Here is a 20830-nt window from a genome sequence, read left to right as displayed (position 1 = left end):
GGATAGTTAGGTAGGTAACTCTCAATAAGAACAGGCATGAGACTTTTATTTTTGGGTCATAACTTGTTGACAAGTTGGTAAAATGTGGTTTGGATCCTGTTACCGTTAGGTGGATCTGTAACTGGTTCCTCATCCACTTGGAGAGGAGTGACAAGTGGAGTGCCTCAAGGATCTGTCCTGGGATCTGTTTTGTTCAACATCTTTATCAATGATTTGGATGAAGGAATAGAGGGAATGCTTATTAAATTTTCAGATGATACTAAATTTTTGATAAAGTTCCTCATCAAAGGCTCCTTAGAAAGCTTGAGAGTCATGGAGTAAAAGGACAGGTCCTCTTGTGGATCAAAAACAGGCTGAGTAATAGGAAGCAGAGAGTGAGTATAAATGGGCAGTCTTCGCAGTGGAGGACGGTAAGCAGTGGGGTGCCGCAGGGCTCGGTACTGGGTCCCATGCTCTTTAACTTGTTCATAAATGATTTAGAGTTGGGAGTGAGCAGTGAAGTGGCCAAGTTTGCGGATGACACTAAATTGTTCAGGGTGGTGAGAACCAGAGAGGATTGTGAGGAACTCCAAAGGGATCTGTTGAGGCTGGGTGAGTGGGCGTCAACGTGGCAGATGCGGTTCAATGTGGCCAAGTGCAAAGTAATGCACATTGGGGCCAAGAATCCCAGCTACAAATACAAGTTGATGGGGTGTGAACTGGCAGAGACTGACCAAGAGAGAGATCTTGGCGTCGTGGTAGATAACTCACTGAAAATGTCAAGACAGTGTGCGTTTGCAATAAAAAAGGCCAACGCCATGCTGGGAATTATTACGAAGGGAATTGAAAACAAATCAGCCAGTATCATAATGCCCCTGTATAAATCGATGGTGCGGTCTCATTTGGAGTACTGTGTGCAGTTCTGGTCGCCGCACCTCAAAAAGGATATTATAGCATTGGAGAAAGTCCAGAGAAGGGCAACTAGAATGATTAAAGGGCTGGAGCACTTTCCCTATGAAGAAAGGTTGAAACGCTTGGGACTCTTTAGCTTGGAGAAACGTTGACTGCGGGGTGACATGATAGAGGTTTACAAGATAATGCATGGGATGGAGAAAGTAGAGAAAGAAGTACTTTTCTCCCTTTCTCACAATACAAGAACTCGTGGGCATTTGATGAAATTGCTGAGCAGACAGGTTAAAACGGATAAAAGGAAGTACTTCTTCACCCAAAGGGTGATTAACATGTGGAATTCACTGCCTCGGGAGGTGGTGGCGGCCACAAGTATAGCCACCTTCAAGAAGGGTTTAGATAAAAATATGGAGCACAGGTCCATCAGTGGCTATTAGCCACAGTGTATGTGTGTATATAAAATTTTTTGCCACTGTGTGACACAGAGTGTTGGACTTGATGGGCCGTTGGCCTGATCCAACATGGCTTCTCTTATGTTCTTATGTTCTTAAATTGGGAGGGGTTGCAAACACAGAAGAAGACAGAAACAGGATACAGGATGACCTTGACAGGCTGGAAAACTGGGCTAAAACCAATAAAATGAATTTTAACAGGGATAAATGTAAAGTTCTGCATTTAGGTAGGAAAAATCCAATGCATGGTTATAGAATGTCTTGTCTTAGCAGTAGTATGTGTGAAAAGGATCTAGGGGTCTTAGTGGATCATCCGCTGAACATGAGTCAACAGTGTGATGCGTTGGCTAAAAAGGCAAATGCAATTTTGGGCTGTATCAACAGAAGTATAGTGTCCATGTCATGTGATGTGATGGTATCGCTTTACTCTGCTCTGGTAAGACCTCACCTGGAGTATTGTGTTCAGTTTTGGGCACCACATTTTAAGAAGGATATAGACAAGCTGGAACGGGTCCAGAGGAGGGCGACGAAGATGGTGAGGGGTCTGGAGACCAAGTCCTATGAGGAAGGGTTGAAGGAGCTGGGGATGTTTAGCCTGGAGAGGAGGCGATTGAGAGGTGATATGATCACCATCTTCAAGTACTTGAAGGGCTGTCATATAGAGGATGGTGTGGAATTGTTTTCTGTGGCCCCAGAAGGTAGGACCAGAACCAATTGGTTGAAATTAAATCAAAAGAGTTTCCGGCTCAACATTAGGAAGAACTTCCTGACCTTTAGAGTGATTCCTCAGGGGAACAGACTTTTTCAGGAGGTGGTGGACTGTTCTTCCTTGGAGGTTTTTAAACAGAGGCTAGACAGCAATGAAGATCCTATGAATTTAGGGGGAGGTGTTTGTGAGTTTCCTGCATTGTGCAGGGGGTTGGAGTAGATGACCCTAGAGGTCCCTTCCAACTCTATGATTCTACTTGTCCTTGATGGAGTGGTCTTTTTCAGAGCAGGTTAAGAGACTGGGGGTGCTCATGGACCCTGCCTTTCTGTTTGAAAAGCAGGTTGGCATGGTAGCCAGGAACATTTTTGCTCAGCTGCAACTGGCTTGCCAACTCTCTCATTACCTAGACTCAGCTGATTCTAGCCATGCTTCTCTAACCTTACAGTTACTGCAATGTTTTCTATGTGGGGCTGTGCTTCAAGACAAATTAGAAACTATTACTTGTCCAGAATACAACAACCCTAGGGTTGCTGCTCATGCACTGCTCACATGCCAGTCTGTTTCAATTAAAGATGCTGGTTATTACCTTTAAAGTCCTTCATGGCATTTGAAGGGCCATCTCTTTCCATATGTTCCTGTTCTTCAGGCAGCCATTTGTTGGCTAGCCCACCACTTAGATAAATATATTGTTATTTATTTTTTTTTCAGACTTAACCGGTGCTCAGGATGGTAGTGTGCGAATGTTTGAGTGGGGCCATTCTCAGCAAATTACATGTTTCCGGTCTGGTGGCAACTCTAGGATTACACGGATGAGATTCAATTATCAGGGCAATAAGGTAATGTATCTAACAAAATAAAAAGTTCGTTTGTTCCATTGTAACAGGAGTTGTACAGATCACATAATGACAAGGTGTCGTAAAGTCAGATAACAAATATTTGACTTTACGATACCATTACTTTATGATAGAGTACTTGACTTTACAAAAATCTTTGTTGTGTTTTTTGTTTAAATTGAATAATATTTCACTAGCTGAATCATCCTAGCTAGCTTACTGATTTTAACGTGGCATATAGCTTGGTCAGTATCTGCAAAACAGTTAGATTGTCAGCTCTAATAGCCAAAAGGGGCTGAAACAAAAGTCATGTTTCACCAACGTTACACCAATGCAGCTGTCACAACTTCTTGTTTAATTTGTAATGCTGCCACCAGGAATTTAATTCCAAACAGTTTATTTAATGCTCAGTTTTGTGCCCAAGCTCTAAGGCTTCTTCATTGGACTATGTGGACCTGAGAATGAGACTCTTATATCTTAAAATCATAGTATTCCAAGATAATATAAAACAAAATAAAACTGTACAAATGTTATTTGTACATTTTTTTTGTTTCAAAATGTTTATAGCTTATTTTTTTTGTTTCAAAATGTTTATAGCTTATTTTTTTCTTTCAAAATGTTTATAGCTTATTTTTTTTCTTTCAAAATGTTTATAGCTTAATTCTTCAGTTAATAATAATAACTTCTGACTGAGGTGTCACCAAAGACTGACACCTAAGTCAGAAGTTGTTATTATTAACTTCCCCCATTTCTCCCCTCTCGAATTGTCCTTTCTCTTCCTAACAACTTTTTGACAGCTTCTGTCTCTCACACTCCTATAATATGCTTACAATATTAGGTTTCGGCTCTCTATCTAGCCTCTAATATGCCCTCTACTTTTCCACTATAGAATATTAATGCTTTTCACAGCACTAATATGGGATTCTAATCAGAAGACTGCTTCTCAGACTCTGTAGATTGCTCACTGACGACAACTGACATTTAGCTGCTGTCAATCTGCTGAGAGTTCACTACTGACTGACTTCTCTCTCTCTCTCTCCACACATACTTCTTAGCTCTGCCTGCACTCTCTCAGTCACCAACCAATCATTTATCTCATCCTCCTCATTCACTCCCCCTTTCTCTACTACAACTTACCAACAATTAAAGGAGTACACATATATACATTCAAATCATTACAGCAACCAGGGCTTTTTTGTAGCAGGAACTCCTTTGCATATTAGGCCACAGACCACCTGATGTAGCCAATCCTCCAAGAGCTTACAGGGCTCTTATTACCGGGCCTACTGTAAGCTCTTGGAGGATTGCCTGCATCGGGAGTGTGTGGCCTCATATGCAAAGGAGTTCCTGCTACAAAAAAAAGCCCTGACAGCAACAATGCACAATGTGTAAAGAAACTGGGGAGAATAAATGTCAGATGTCTGAGAGCTGCAAGACTTAAACATCAGATGCTTGAGAGTCAGAAGGAAGGAAGGAAGGCAAATAGATGGGGGAGGGAGGAAGGGTGCAGATGTGCAAGGAGAACAACTTTAACTTTAGATGATAATGATGATGATGATGATATTGGATTGATATCCCACCCTATACTCTGAATCTCAGGGACTCAGAGCAGTCACATACGAACATAAGAGAAGCCAAGTTGGATCAGGCCAATGGCCCATCCAGTTCAACACTGGATAGTACTAAGAAGAAGAAGATATTGGATTTATATCCCGCCCTCCACTCCGAAGAGTCTCAGAGCGGCTCACAATCTCCTTTATCTTCCTCCCCAAAAACAGACACCCTGTGAGGTGGGTGGGGCCGGAGAGGGCTCTCACAGCAGCTGCCCTTTCAAGGACAACCTCTGCCAGAGCTATGGCTGACCCAAGGCCATGCCAGCAGGTGCAAGTGGAGGAGTGGGGAATCAAACCCGGTTCTCCCAGATAAGAGTCCGCACACTTAACCACTACACCAAACTGGCTCTCTAAGCTTTTGGGGAGCATGGGTTCAAAGACCCCTTTTTCCCACTCTTCCACACACACCCCTCCCCCAATCCGTCCTTCCTTCTGTTTATCGTATGGAAAGATGGGGATTTTTCCAGAGGTGCTCTAAGTGTGGGAGTAAGATCGCCCCACCTGACGGACATTCGTTGTGCCTACTGTGCCTTGGGGAGCTCCATAGAATGGACTCTTGCACACACTGCACGAAGTTCTCTAAACAGACCAAAAAGAACAGAGCTGCCCGCCTTGCAGCAGCCCTTATGGAGCAGGCGCTATCCCCTCGGAAACTGTCCTCAGCAGAACGGGTCGAGCAACAGACCGCACCGGCTGACCCATCAACATCGCTTGAGACCAATCGTCCCCTTTCCGACGCCGGTCACCCTCACAAATGCTCGGGCTCGGCTGCTATGTTGGATTCCTCTAAGCCTGCTAAGCGGCATAAGGAGGATAAGGGCGCTCATAAGGAAAAGAAGAAGAAAGCTAAGAGATCGGATAAGCCAAAACATACCAAATCTGTCTCTCCAGCTCCTCTGGTCTCACCATCGGTCCTGACGGCACCGTTTGTCCCACCACTGAAGCTATTTGCTTCACCGGGTCATCGGCCAAACCTTCCGATCCTCGCCTGGATGTTGTCGGAGCTCATCATATCCTCTGACTCCGATCACGAGATTGAACCAGCACAGCGTTACAGCACCGAGAGGAGCCCGCCTGGTCTATCCTGAAGGGCAGCTGAGGTCTCTCGATCCCGGAGTCCGCTCCTTCAAGGTCGATTGCATGAATCTCAAAGGGACCGCTCTTCGAGAAGCCACTCTCCTCGACACCAAGAGGTCGATCGTTCTCCTCCGCACCGCTTGCCTTCGCAAATCCCATGGGATCAGCGTCAGTGGCAGTATTTATACGGGGCGTATCCCATGCAACCTTCTTTTCCTTGGCTTCCACCTCGCCAGATGGACTGGGATCAGTTTTCCGAAGCTTCTCGTCGATCCTGAACCTCTTATAGACCATCTAGAAGGGCGCCCTCTGCGTTGGTGTCGAAGCCACCCGATGTTAAACCGATTCGACACTGTCGGGACCCTGCTTTACAGATTTCTCCAGAGCATTCGAAGGGCATAATAATGGAGCCTGTGTCATCCCCGACTCCACACTTGTCGGAGCACTCTGATTCCCCTGATGCGTCACCCAGGTCCATTGAAGGGTCGACTCCGGAGGAACAAGAAACAACATCATCACCTGGGGAACCCTCTCCTCCACAGAAGATAGCAGAGGGGCAACCCATTTCGCCTTCAGAGGACTTAAAGTCTTATGGTGACCTGATTAAGCGTATGGCTCAGTCTTTGTCCCTCACTACTGTCCAACCTCAACCAGTGATCACAGACACCATCTTTGACATTGTTCAAATGGACACTTCTACTGCGGTAGCTCTACCACTCACTACTGTCATGCTGTATACTGCAAAATCATCTTGGGAGAAACCAGCCTCTACACCCATCTCATCTCGTAGGCTGGACCACATGTATTGCATACAAGAGTCCAGTGCGGACTTCCTCTGCACCCACCCCAAGCCGAATTCCGTAGTGGTGTCCTCATCTTCCAAGGCAAAGAAGACCCACTCTGCTCCACCAGATAAGGAAGGAAAAAAATTGGACAACTTAGGAAGAAGGCTGTATTCTGCTGGCTCCCTGGGTGTTAAAATTGCCAATTACACCGCCTGTATGGGTCACTATCAATATACTCTCTGGGAGCAGGTTTCCAACATCTTACCCAGCCTCCCGGAACAGAGCAGGATTGCTCTGCGGAAGATTCAAAAGGAGGGAATGACCCTAGCCAAGCAGCAACTAAACTCGGCCAAGCACTCGGGTGACACCTGTGCCAAGACCCTGACAACGGCCATCACTCTATGACACCATTCCTGGTTACTCTCCGTGGCCTTATAACCAGACACCCAAGTCTATATTGAGGATCTACCTTTTGATGGCAATGGCCTCTTCAGTTCTAATACCGATTCGGTGCTGCAGGAGTTGGATAAGAGTATCCGAACATCCAGGAACCTGGGAGTCTCCACGCAACGTTCCCAAACTAAACAATCTTGGCCCAAACCGTGGAATAAGAAACCTTATTCGAAATCTCCGTCAGAGCAATCTTGGCGCCCGAAATCGACTCAGCCATTCACCAAGCCTTCGTATGGAGCCAAATCTAAATACTCTCCTTCCTCTGCTCAATCTTCTCATCAGAAGGGCCAAAAACAGCCCAAGCAGGGGCTTTGACTGCCTTTTGTCCTTCCTCCCTTCCCACCCATTCTCTTTGGGCCATACCTGCCTCTCCCCCTATCTCCCGGCCTGGTACAACATAACTTCAGACCAATGGGTCCTATCCATAATCCGGCGGGGTTATGTGATTGAATTTCATCAGAATCCAACCACTCCGACATTCGTTTCCACCAGTCCTTCAGACACCTTGCGAGAAGAGGTTTGGTCTCTTCTTCTCAAACAAGCCATCGAACAAGTTCCGTTAGATCAAAGGGGACTCGGTTTTTACTCTTGCTTCTTCACGGTCCCAAAACGAGACGGAGGTCTTCAGCCAATCATGGACCTTCGAGCCTTGAATTTGTTCATCACCTACAACAAATTCAGAATGACCTTGTTACCCAACATCCTCCCTCTTCTCAATCGCGGGGATTGGATGGCCACGCTGGATTTACAAGATGCGTACTTCCATATCTCCATTCACCCTTCTCACAAGCAGTACCTCAGATTCACCATTGGAGCAGCCCATTTCCAGTACCAGGCGTTGCCCTTCAGTCTTTCTACAGCCCCCAGGGTTTTCACCAAGACTATGGTGGTTATCGCAACTCATCTGAGATTGCAGGGGATAACCCTATTCCCGTACATAGACGATTGGCTCTTCGTGGCAGAATCCAAGGTCCGTCTTCTACAGCACATCGCCATTACTCTCGTTCTTCGGGAGCTGGGTCTGCAGGTCAACCAGAAGAAGTCCCACCTACAACCCTCTCAGAGGGTGCAATTTATAGGAGCCATCATAGACACCAGTGCTTGCAAGGCCTTCCTGCCTCCAAATCGAGCGGAGGACATAATCAATCTGGTTCAGACCGTTCAGCGCAGGCCTACAGTCACAGCACGTCAGATTCAGCGTCTTTTGGGCCTCATGGCAGCCATTACTTCGGATCTGGTCTTTGCCAGGCTGCCTATGAGGACCCTGCAACTATGGTTCCTCAAACACTTCAGATGCAACCTCGATTCTCCATCTAGTCTGATGACCATCCTTCCAGAAGTTCTATCCTCTCTCACCTGGTGGCAACAGCGGCAGCACCTGATGGAGGGGCCTCCCTTCCACCGACCATCCTCGTCAGTCACAATAACGTCAGATGCATCCCTATGGGGTTGGGGAGCACATATGAACGGCTTATGCGTGGGAGACAGGTGGCCCAATCACCACGCGCATCACCATATAAATTTCTTGGAACTGTTGGCGATCTTTCATGCTATTCAGTCCTTTCAGTCACTTCTCAAGGGCAAAATAGTAGCCATTCTGCCAGACAATATGATGGCCATGTCTTAAACAGGCAGGGGGGTACGGTCTCCCGCAGACTCTGTGTACTTGCTCTGAACATATGGGAGATGTGCATAGCAAAGGGTGTGTCTTTGGTGGCGGCACATCTTCCGGGGGACTTGAATGTGTGTGCAGACTTCCTCAGTCGAGGGGGAGCTTCGCTTCATGAATGGGAGCTCAACTGGGACTTCCTGCATCCAGTTTTTCTGTGTTGGGGAACACTGGAGATAGACATTTTTGGCACACACAGCAACAGGAAATGCAAACTGTTCTGCTGCGGGGGGGGGGGAAAGATCCCCTGTCCTTGGGGGATGGCCTCCTCTTTCCGTGGGATCAGCAGCATGTGTACCAGTTTCCTCCCATTCCTCTGATCAACAAGGTGGTGCAGAAGATTTCGAGGGAAAGACCTGTGGGCATCCTCATGACACCCTGGTGGCTCAGACAGCATTGGTTCTCCCTGGTCCTTCATCTAGCCAAGGGAAACTTTCACCATTTTCCTCAGGCCTCAAATCTTCTTCTCACGCACCAGGGTCGTGTGGTACGCCACGATGTACCAGAAATTACCAGAGTGGCATCTACAGTGACTTTACTGTTAGACAGAGCTCAATTTGTTATATTGAACAGCAGGAAGCCTTCTATGCGCAAGCCCTACGCCTATAAATGGTCACGTTTCGTTCAGTTTTCTTCTAATCTTTCTTTAGACCCGTCAACAGCGGGCCTACCTGCCATTTTTTATTTTCTCCTTTCCCTTTTGGATAAGGGATTGGCAGTCTCATCGTTGCGTGTTTATTTGGCTGCCATATCCACTAATCATTCCCAGATAGATGGACACTCTGTTTTCACACATTCTGATACTAAGAGGTTCCTCAAGGGGCTCTCTAGACTGTATCCTGCTGTAAGACAGCCTACTCCGACTTGGGGACCTCCCCTTGGTCTTACGTGCTCTAGTGGGGAAACCCTTTGAGCCGATGGCCACTTGTCCTTTGAAATTATTGGCATGGAAAACGGCCTTTTTGGTGTCAATTACTTCTGCGAGAAGAGTGGGTGAGCTGGCAGCGCTCAGATGTGACGCCCCCTACCTGTGTTTCACCAATGAAGGTGTAGTGCTTCGCCCAGATGTCACCTTGAAAGTCCAGGCAGATTATCTAAGCAGAGGGGGAGCACAGTTACATGAGTCGGAGTTGAACCCAGTTTATCTCCAAACTGTATTCCAATAATGAGGCCACCCAGAGATGGACGTTTTTGCCACACGTCACAACCGCAAATGTCATCGCTTTTGTGCTCAGGAGGGTCTGGACCCTCTATTGGAGGGCGACAGCCTCCTTTTCGATTGGTCTCACGACTTCCTGTAGATGTTCCCACCCATCTCTCTGTTATCCAGGATGCTGGTCAAGATGAAGAGGGAACAACCCAGTTGCATTTTGATAACTCCATGGTGGCCCCGGCAGTTGTGGTTTCCAGTTCTCCTTCATTTATTCCGAAGACAGGTTTATCATCTCCCAAAGGAGCCGGATCTCCTATTCATCAACAGGGGATAGACGTACCATCACGACATCCCTCACTTGAAACTGATGGCTTGACTCATCACCTAGCTTCTGTTTCTGATAGAATTGACTTTGTTTTGTTAAACAGCAGAAAGCCTTCCACCAGGAAGTCCTACAGCCTAAAATGGAAACGTTTCGTTTCATTCGTTGTTTCTTCTCGGATCAGCCTAGTCTTCACACAGTTTTTTCATTTCTATTACATTTGTTGGATTCTGGTCTATCATACTCCTCCATCAAGGTTTGCCTGGCATTGGTTTCTGTGCATCACGCTCAAATTGAAGGCTATACTGAGTTTTCTCACCCAGAAACTAAGTGTTTCTTTTTCGTTTGCATCCACCGGGCCGTCTTGTCGTCCCTGCTTGGGATCTCTCTGTGGTTCTCAGAGGTCTTATGCACCGCCCCTTCGAACCGATGGCTTCATGTTCCCTTCACCTCTTTTCCTGGAAAGTGGCATTCCTGGTGGCAATCACGTCTGCTAAGAGGGTTGGGGAGCTCTCCGCCTTCAGATCAGACCTTCCATACCTGCAGTTTCATGATCAAGGGGTCGTCATTGCTCCAGACATTCGTTTTTTGCCCAAGGTGGTGTCGAAGTTCCAGCTACATTCCAAGACTTTGTTACCGGCCTTTTTTCCTTCCCCGCAGGGTCCAGAACAAAAAGCCCTGCATACGCTTGATGTTAAGCGCGCCTTGTTGTTCTACCTCCATAGGAGTCTCATTTAACGCCCAGCCTGTTTGTGTGCTATTCCGGTCCATTTAGGGGAAAGCGAGTCTCCTCCGAGAGACTGTCAAAATGGATTGTGGGGACTATTACGTTAGCGTATCTACAAGCCAAATGCCCTTTGCCGGGACCTCCTAGGGCTCATTCTACACATGCTATAGCTATGTCCACTGCTTTCCTCAAGGGGATGCCCCTTACCGACATCTGCAGAGCAGCTTCTTGGGCGACCCTGGATACCTTTGTGAAGTGTTATGCCTTGGATGCGTGTGTGACGGACCACATGCGTGTGGGGAGTGCGGTGCTTCAGGCTGCAGTCATCTACTGTGCCAGCTCCCTCCTCCAGGTAAGCTTTAGCTTGCTATTCTCCCAAGGGTGTGATGCACAGAGACCACAAAGAAGATAAACAGGCTGCTTATCTGTAACTGATGATCTTCGAATGGTCATCTGTGCATTCACACCACCCGCCCTTCCTCCCCTCCGCTGGCAGTTCTTCAGAGGTTTATTGGAGTTGCTTCAGCAGTCAGAAGGAAACTAACAGGATCTTACTGCCCCACCTACTGAGCATGCACAGTTGTTGCCGTGGGCATGCCCAGTGGTCGGGGCATAAAGATCTATTCTAGAGCTTTTCAGTACCGATTGGAGCCAGCACAGGCGCCTGAAATCCCAAGGGTGTGAATGCACAGATGACCACTCGAATATCATCAGTTACAGGTAAGCAACCTGTTTTTAATCACCCTTTGGATGATTAACACAATCTCCTTTGCCTTCCCCCCCCCCCCCACAACAGACACCCTGTGAGATAGGTGGGGCTGAGAGAGCTTTTTACAGCAGTTGCCCTTTCAAGGACACCTCTACAATAGCTATGGCTGACCCAAGGCCATTCCAGCAGGTGCAAGTGGAGGAGTGGGGAATCAACCCCAGTTCTCCCAGATAAGAGTCCGCGCATTTAACCACTACACCAGACTGGCAAATGGGGCAGTGAAGGCTTCAAGAGCCACACAATATGTGTGAAAGAGCTGCAGTTTGGCCACCCCGATCTAGACTAACACTTTGTTCTTGTTCACATCCAGATTTTCTGTGCTGATAGTTGTCAACATGGAACTCACATATTCTCTGTGGTTCTTGCATTAAGCAAGTTTGGCCACCCCTGGCCTAGATTCTGACAGTAGATGCAAACACTTGGCATATAACTTTTTCAGGTCAGAAGATAACAGCTGGTCTTAAAGATGCTGTAACATTGCAGAAAAAAATGTGCATTTTAAATGCCATTATTTCTTGCAGAGTACTTGAAACAAAAATTAAACTATAGAAGAAAATCAGTGGATTTTTATGTAGGAGAGTTTGTTGAAGCAGATTGGGAGATTCAAAATAAAACAAGTTGATACAGTTTTGTTTGAAAATAAAGCAGTTTCTTATTGTCTTTTCATCTAATATGTATTGAAATTTGCAGCTCAGTGAGAACTCATAATATGCTTGTAGAACTTCCATATAAACATAGACTTTCACATTCACTTCAGTGTAATTAAGGGGGTTATGGTTAATGGTTATCATAACATGGAAGTGATGCTTTTGCTTTGCATGTTTGCAAATGTTAAATATGAAGGAGCAAGGCTGTATTTACTAACAGTTTTTCACTCTTGCATATATGTGGTGTTTTTGTTTATGAAAGAAATAACTGTTTTTCAAATTTTGCAGTTTGGGATTGTTGATGCTGATGGATATATAAGTCTGTATCAGACAAACTGGAAAAGTTGTTTACATACTGGAAGCACACCCAAACCATATTTGGTGAGCTAGAAAAAGGAAAAGTTATTCTTTTATTATAAAGCTTTTAAAAGTTTTGTTGTGTTCTAGCCAGGACTGTAGCATTTAAGTCTGTATTTTAATGATTGAAAGCTGCTTTGGGAACCAAACCTTGACTGGAAAATGGGGAATAATGCAGGCATACCCGCACAGGTACTTTTAGTTAGTGCTTTACAGGCTTTAAATCTCTTCCATTCTTATTATATATTTGTTTGAAAAAATTCAAAGAGGTCACAGCTTTATAACCTCTTTGCATTTTTTAACCAATTATATAGTATGAGCAGCAGAGATTTAAGGCCCTATAAGCACTACTTAAAAGTACCTTTCTGAGTGTGCTCTTTTCATTTTCAGTAGGACAGAGGAGCCCAGCATATCTACAAACAGGCAGGGCAATTTAGTGCCTCCATAAGGCCAGCAAACTAGGCCTAGTGGCAGGACCGGCCTTGCAAACAGGCTTATTTTTTCTGCTGGAGGTGCTATCTTCAAGTATTGTTTAACATTTTCAATAAGTTTTGAGGATCTTACAAAATCTGTGCTCCTGTTATGATCCAAAGACTCATACAGTTAGTTTCCAAATAATGTAGGGAGAGAGTTTGATACAGTAATAGACTTTGGCCTGAACGCAGGAAGACCTCTACTGGATCCAACCCGTGATCCATCTAGACAAGCATGTCTCACGCAGTGGCCAACAATTTACTCTGGAGAGCCAACAATAGGGCATAGAGGCTAAGGCTTCTGATGTCGCCTCCTGGTTTACTGCCTCTGAATATGGAGGTTCCTTTTAGTCACCATGATTAATAGTCCTATCTTCCAGAAATCTGTCTAAAGTCCTTTTAATGTGTTTATGCCTGTGGGCATCACTGGCAGCATATGCTATATTTGCATCCAGGCTAAATTGGCAATTTCCATTGATTCCTCCATCCAACTTGCAGGACCCCAATGACATCCTTCAGTGTCTGCTGTCCCCCAGGAGCAGCATTTTGTGGAGATCAGTGGGCTGTAGTGGGAGGGGGAGATAGGAAGGCTCCATTCTTCCACTGGAAATTTTCATCTGAATAAAATCCTGTTTCACATTGAGTTGCTGGCATCTCCAATTAAGAGATCTTCTGGAATTCTGCATAGACAGTACTGAAGTGCAAGGATCCATAGGCTGACTCAGCTGGCAATATTGTAAGCTCATAAAGCCAAGGTAGAATTGCAGTTTTGTAAATCAGTTCCCCAACCCCCACCTGATGTATATTGAGTATCTGCTATTTAAAGAAAGTCAAAAGTCTGTGGACATGCCTATAATAGCTCCTTGGTTCCCAGCTACTCTTAGAACTGGCTTCTTTACATAGCTAAAGAACAAAGTTTGAGTCCAGTGCTACGTTTAAGACCAATAAAGTTTAATTTCATGCACGTAAAAACGTATACCCAGAATTAAACTTTTGGTCTTAAAGCTACCACTGGACTCAAACATTGTTCTGTTGCTTCAGACCAACATGGCTACCTACCTGAATCTAAAATAGCTAAAGCTTACCTATTAAGAAAGAGCTTCTGATTATTGATTACTTATACATTATTTATAAAACCAATAAAATCTTGTGTTCATTTCCTCCCCCTCCCCCTCTTCTCTTAATTTCTAATTGTGCTTCATCGTTTTCCAGACTTGGCAATGCCATAACAAAACAGCCAATGATTTTGTTTTCATCAGTTCTTCATCTTTGATAGCCACAGCCGGGCAATCTACTGACAACAGGTACTAAAAATTTGTTTCAAGATTATAGTGGTTAAGGTGGTATATTTGAGAAAACTACTGCTTAATTTATACTGGGCTGTAGCTGTCTTCTAAGGATTTATCAATTTGTCGTTTTTTACTTCTGTAAACACTTCGGTGCGAAGGGCGGGGTATAAATCCCAATATAAATAAATAATAAATAAATAAATAAATTTTTTATTTCTACTTAATCTATTTATTTCTACAGCAGATCAAAAGAGCTGTGTAAAATAAGATGTCAAGCCTTTCTGCAGTATAGTTAAGCACATGGCTCAACCAAGGACAATTGTGGCTCCAGTTATCCTCAGTTTCTTCTGCATTCACTGAAGTAAATTCAGATAGAAAACATTATCTAAGGATTTAGAGTTGCATCCAAATAACTGCCAGTGGAAGGCTCTAGTAAACATGTATTTTCCCTGCATCACACAGCAGTCCTCTTTTAACTCCAGAAAAATGATGACTAGAGTAATGAAATCTACAAGGACATAAAATTATGAGGGGTATAATTGGATGGGGCTCTGGTGAAATCACTTCCTCTTTTGTGTAACTTTGTAGAGCTCTGCTTACAGTAGAGGAAGAAGAGGTTATTTCACCTTATTCCCCTTCCTTACTGTAAGCCCCATAGCTCACATGATGTTTGTCTGTAACATCAATTTATACTGAGGCTAGGCCTAAAAATGCTGAGCAACTGAGAGAATTCGAAGAACCTCCTAGGATATTAAGTATTGGATGGGAGAGGTGTATCTTCTTGCAGAAGATGAAGATCTATGGAAGCTGGGCTGGACAAACCCTTCCAACTCTATGATGTTTGTCTGATGTTTGTCTATAATTGATGTTTGTCTGTAACAAAGCAATGTGTTGTAAATAAATACGTTATAGAGAGGGAGGTGTTTTTAATCTCTTCACAGCTAGAAGCTGGAATTCCTGTGAGAGCTGCAGGGTTTTTTATCATTTGAGAAAATTGAATTTGAGCAGCCATCTGAGTGGAGGAGCTACATGTTACAGCATAGACCAGGAGTAACAAATTCACATGGGCTAGAAGACTAAATTTGGTGTACATCGTATTTTTTCAGGATTAGCTGTCTGGGGAAATGGCAGCAGTAGCTAGATAGTTCAGTACTTCCAAGCACACTTCAAAAGTGGCATTATTTTCTCATTTAAAGCCGCTTATTTATCCTTTAATCTGCTACTTATTGAAGTATTTTTTACTGTTGCTGCCTTCTATTTGTTGGTTATTGATTCTTCATTACTACTTGGCATCTAACCCCCATTGCCCACATTTCTGCATCTTGCCTTTGACCAGCACCACTAATGCAAATTCCACCAAACCCTGTCCTCCTTCATCTAGACCAAAAACCCTGGAGCTCTCACATGCCCCAAATATCCATATGAGATTGCTTGCCCCCTCCACTCCTGCTAGCTTAAATGTTCCTCTCATCCACAGCTTCTACTATGTCACTACCTTTAGTTGCAAATGCAGACAAATTGTAAATTTCATTCTTGTGCTGCTCTAGGGTTACCAACTCTGGGTTGTGAAATACCTAGAGATTTTGGGGATGGAGCCTGAGGAGGACAGGGTTTGAGAGGGGGACTTCAATGGGGTAGAATGCCCTAGAACCCACCTTCCAAATTAGCCATTTTCTCCAGGTGAACTGATATCTATCACCTGGAGATCAGTTGTAATAGCAGGAGATCTCCAGCCACCACCTGGAGACTGGCAACTCTATGCTGCTCTGATATAATCCCCACACTCTTTTCTGTACTCTTCACATTGTTTGACACCCATGTAACAAATGTAAAGGAAGATGTGGGAAGCAACACCAAGGTCATCTGCTTTATAGTTCTGAAGAGAGTTTGGTCCTTTAATGCATAGAGTTAAAAGCATATTGCAAACCACATTAGGAAACCTGTAGAGATGAAGGCCTCTGGCCTGTACATTTGGCACTTGAAGGATAAGCTGTTCAAATATGTAGTGGCAATAGTTTCCACTATCTAGGAAAGGGAATATAATAAAGTTTCACACTTGTTCTCTGAAGAGGCTGTCCCAACAACAGCCGACATGGGGATCCAGGGATTAGTCTTGCAGTGGCTGACCTCCTACTCCATGGTCGGGGACAGAGGGTGTTTCTCAGGAAGGAACTGTCCCAGTGGCATCCACTGGAATGTGAAGTGCCTCGGGGCAATCCTTTCACCGACGCTATTCAACATCTGTATGCACCCCCTTGCCCAGATGGTCCAAAGGTATGGGTTGGGTTGTCACCAATATGCTGATGACACTCAGCTCTATCTGCTTATGGATGGCCACCTGGGCTCTGACTGGGTGAGGCATTGCAGGCCATGGCTGGCTTGTTGCATCAGAGCCAGCTGAAACTGAATCCATCAAAGACAGAAGTCCTGTGCCTAGGTGGTGGGGGAGTGAGATCAGGCTCCCATCCTTCAACAGTACCCAACTGGTGCTGTCGACAGAGGTGAAGAGCTTGGGGGTACTCCTGGATGCCTCTTTATCTGTGGAGGCCCAGGTTGCTGCCACTGCAAAAGCCACCTTTTTTCATCTGAGGCAAGTCCAGCAGTTGGTCCCCTACCTTGCCACCCACGAACTGGCCACTGATTCATGCAGTGGTCACTTCCAGCTTAGACTATTGTAACTCTCTCTACATGGGGCTACCCTTGACACTCAGGAAACTCCAGTGAGTGCAGAACGCAGCAGCATGGTTGTTGACATCGAGGCCTGTGCAAGTACAGATGCACCCAGTGCTGTGCAAACTCCACTGGCTACCTCTTGAGTACCGGATCCACTTAAAGAGGTCGGTCCTTACCTTTAAGGCCCTTTATGGCCAGGGCCCAGCATATCTTCAGAACCACCTATTCCCATATGAGCCTCCCCAGGCCTTGAGGTCTGCTGCACAACATCTTCTTGTGATCTCTGGTCCTAAGGACACCTGACTGGCCTCAACAAAAGCCAGGACCTTTTCGGTCTGGGCCCCTACCTGGTGGAATGAACTCCCGCTAGAGATCTGGGCCCTGCGGGGACCTATCAAGGTTTCGCAGGGCCTGCAAGATGGAGCTTTTCCACCAGACTTTTAATTGACCCAGATGGCGTCCCTTAGATTGGTTCTCCACTATTTCACCTTCATGGTGATTGAGTTGTTTGATAGTCACCAGCCTATTCGCTATTGTATGGTTTAGCTGCTGTGTTTGAGATATTGTATTGCCTTCAATTTTATATTATCTGTTTTATATTGTACGTTTTTAATCTGTACTATGTATTGAAATTGTTGTTGTGAGCCACCCTGAACATGCTTGTGGGATAGGGTGGGATATAAATAAAAAAAATTAAACAGGAACCTTGTGAAGTAGGTGGGGCTGAGAGAGTTCTGAGAGAACTGTGACTGGCCCAAAGCTACCCAGCAGGCTTTATATTGAGGAGTGGGGAAATCAAACCTAATTCTCCAGATTAGAGTCTGCTGCTCTTAACTACTACACCATGTGGCTCTCAGCATTAGATCCTGTTGAGGAAGTCTCATGTTCAAAAATAATGTTTGTCAACATCACAAATAGTTGAGGTTCATTCGTTTCAGAGGGTGGATGTGTTGGTCTGCAGTACAACAGTTAGATTCAAATCCAGTTGCAACTTGGAGACCAACAAGATTTTCAGGATATTGAGTCAGAGTTCTCTTCATCAGACATGAGGTTCATTGTAACCATTCTGAATTAACTAGTCCCCTGAGCTAGATTAACCTATTTAAATAGCCAGATTTGGAGTAACTCTTGCTGTCAACTGCTTATAATTATTGAAATGTGGAAATATAGTTAATTGGGGAGGAGTACTTATTCTCAATTATTTCATTTTAATTATTCTTAAGTATACGTTAAATTATCCCAAAGGCTGTATGAAATTATTTAAAGCTAGTTATAGTGATTATTTCTTATTTTAGAAATAACTTCCCTAATTATTTTTATCTTTCTAGAAATATTTGTCTGTGGGATACTTTGGTTGCACCTTCTAATAGCTTAGTACATGGTAAGTTTAAATGTTATAAGGTAGTGTTTATATGGATAAAATTTTTAAATGTTTAAAAACTTAAAACATTGTGATTATAGTACCCAGGGGGTTGCTTATTCATTAACTTTGTGGGAAACAAAGATCTTGCTTCTCTTTTTTTTCTTTTTTGTTGGGGGGGGTGGTTGTCCTAACAGACTGCTAAGTTACTACTATCTGTTTTATATGCAGTCGATATAATTGCCCATAAGATGGGGACAGTTGTGCTGAAATTAGCAGGTAGCCTGATGTAAGGAGAATTCTCCATTGTGAAGGAAGGTGGAATACAGATGAAATAAATAATAAATGTTGCTGAAGATATGGGGCAGATAACAGGTGGATAGGTTAGTGCGGGGGTGTCAAACTCATTTGTTACGAGGGCCAGTTCTGACATAAATGAAGCCTTGTTGGGCCAGGCCGTGTGTGTATTTAAGATTAGATAGCAGAGATATAAACTTTATAAGAAACACATACAATTAAATTTTTTTTTTAAGTTAAAATTAAACATTAGCACTCGTTGGTCTTAAAGTGTTTTGTATCTCTCCCATGGGATCCCGGGAACTGGGCAAAGGATGCTCTGGCTCTTTCCTTCCTTCCCCAGGGGACCAGGAGCAGGAGGAGCCTCAGCCAATAGAAGGAAGAGAGGCTTGGCTCAGTAGCTCTGCTGTGCAATTCAGAGGACCTGGCAAATCAAGCTCTCCCTCCCCTCTTCCTCCCCAAGGGAGGAGCCTCAGCCAGTGGAGAGAATAGAGTCTTTGCAAGTTTGGAAAAGCAAGCTGTTATGCAGAAGGAAGCAAGAGAGAGAGAGAAGGAAGCAGATGACAGCCAGTTGTTTGGGGGCCTGATAGGAACCCTCCGAGAGCCTGATTTGGCCCCCAGATTGCATGTTTGACATCCCTGGGTTAGTGGGTGGGTAGGAAAGAAAGGAGGAGGGAAAGGTGAGGATATAGGGGCTGCCAGGAGAAGAAACAAGAAAATAATGTGTGGAGGGGATACAGGCTCCTACAAGTCTTTGCAGGTTCCCAAACACACATTTGGGCCCAACTGTGTGTGGCCCAGCAGCCAGAACTGTGCAACTCAACTGTAGTTTTTACAGGTAGAAGTTGCCAGGGGGAAGGAAGCAGGGAAAGAAAAAATGGGGGAAGGGGAAAAGAAATGTCCCTCTACAAATCCTTGCTGGTAATCCCAACTTGTAATATCTAATTCCCATGGATGACTCTCTGTGCATATCAAATGTTCTGTACAATGGGAGCCACCCAGGATTAGGAGAGATGTTTCTGCAAATCTGGAGAGAGCCCATCTTAAAAAAATGGAGAAGCAGTGTCTGCAAAAGCAAAGATATCACCAGGGCTTTTTTTGTAATAGGAACTCGTTTGCATATTAGGCCACATACCCCTGATGTAGTCAATCCTCCAAGAGCTTACAGGGCCTACTGTAAGCTCTTGGACATCAGGGGTGTGTGGCCTAATATGCAAAGAAGTTCCTGCTACAAAAAAAGCCCCGGATATCACAAATTTAAAAAAAACCTGAATATCATGATATCAGCTGACATGTTGAGGTTGATAGGCAACCTAGTACAACATCACTGAGGCCTCATGATTTGGCTACTGTGTTTTATAGAATTTGCTGAGGGGCCTTTTACCAAACACGGGGTGAATGTTGGTTCACAAAGTGCTTGGGAGTGGGCCCCTTAGCTTTTGAGCAATCCCATAGACTAGAGCACTCAATGTGATGCTAGAGGCCTTATTATTATGAAAGGCAGTGTCTCTCCCAACTCAAATTGCAGTTAGTTCACTAGGAAATCTCAAAATTTCTTAACAGCCATTTTGGGTTGCTAGTCAGCCCCAAGTAAGATTGAGGAGCCTCCCTCCCCACCTTACTGAAGATCTTTGGAAATATGTATTAGTCCCTCTCAAAAACTCTTGAGTAGTCAGACTTTCACCTTATCCTTTGAAAAGACGATGCAGTAAATTCCAAAGAAGATTTTAATTGATGCAGGAAGGCTCGGTGATGTAGTCTGGGGGCTGATTTGCTAACTCAGATGTCATGACAAGAAGGGGGATGAAGAAGAAAAGTGGGGTCAGAACAGGGGAGAAGAAAGTTCAGGTGTGTGGATGATGGGAGAAGAAAAGAAAGGCTAGAGGGCAGAAGTACAGCCAGAGCAGAGAAAGAAAGGTAAGGCAAAAGGAGGAGATGCAGTGGCTGGTGGGGGAGGGAACTAAAACTCATCTGTCCACAAGACTTCACAGGTTCTCTGCTTCTTGAATTTCAGCATTTACTTGTCACGATACTGGAGCAACTGTCTTAGCATATGCCCCCAAACATCAGCTTTTAATATCGGGGGGCAGAAGAGGCTATACCTGTATAATTGATCTTCGTCAAAAGCAACAACGACAGCTTTTTCAGAGTCATGATTCTCCAGTTAAAGCAATTTCTGTGGATCCAACAGAAGACTATTTTGTCACAGGATCTGCTGAAGGGAATATAAAGGTAATGTTTCACTTAGCTAGTTGTCTAATCGACAAACAATAATGACTTTGTG

The 20830-nt window shown here is 44.7% G+C and overlaps 1 protein-coding gene across 3 annotated transcripts in view; it reads left to right on the top strand.

The window, feature by feature from the left end:
* The window catches only part of DMXL1 (Dmx like 1), a 209517-nt gene that overhangs the window by 187020 nt on the left and 1667 nt on the right, over window positions 1-20830 (top strand). For all 3 annotated transcript variants that reach the window (XM_060235556.1, XM_060235559.1, XM_060235558.1), the window contains 5 exons: window positions 2758-2885; window positions 12386-12478; window positions 14140-14231; window positions 18218-18270; window positions 20561-20778. In XM_060235556.1, coding sequence (XP_060091539.1) covers window positions 2758-2885; window positions 12386-12478; window positions 14140-14231; window positions 18218-18270; window positions 20561-20778 — 584 coding nt within the window. The remainder of the gene's footprint in view (window positions 1-2757; window positions 2886-12385; window positions 12479-14139; window positions 14232-18217; window positions 18271-20560; window positions 20779-20830) is intronic.

This window comes from Heteronotia binoei, chromosome 4, assembly GCF_032191835.1.
Source record: "Heteronotia binoei isolate CCM8104 ecotype False Entrance Well chromosome 4, APGP_CSIRO_Hbin_v1, whole genome shotgun sequence".
Classification (NCBI taxonomy): domain Eukaryota; kingdom Metazoa; phylum Chordata; class Lepidosauria; order Squamata; family Gekkonidae; genus Heteronotia; species Heteronotia binoei.
The sequence above is the reverse complement of the archived record's forward strand: the minus strand, read 5'-3'. Positions and strand labels throughout refer to the sequence as shown.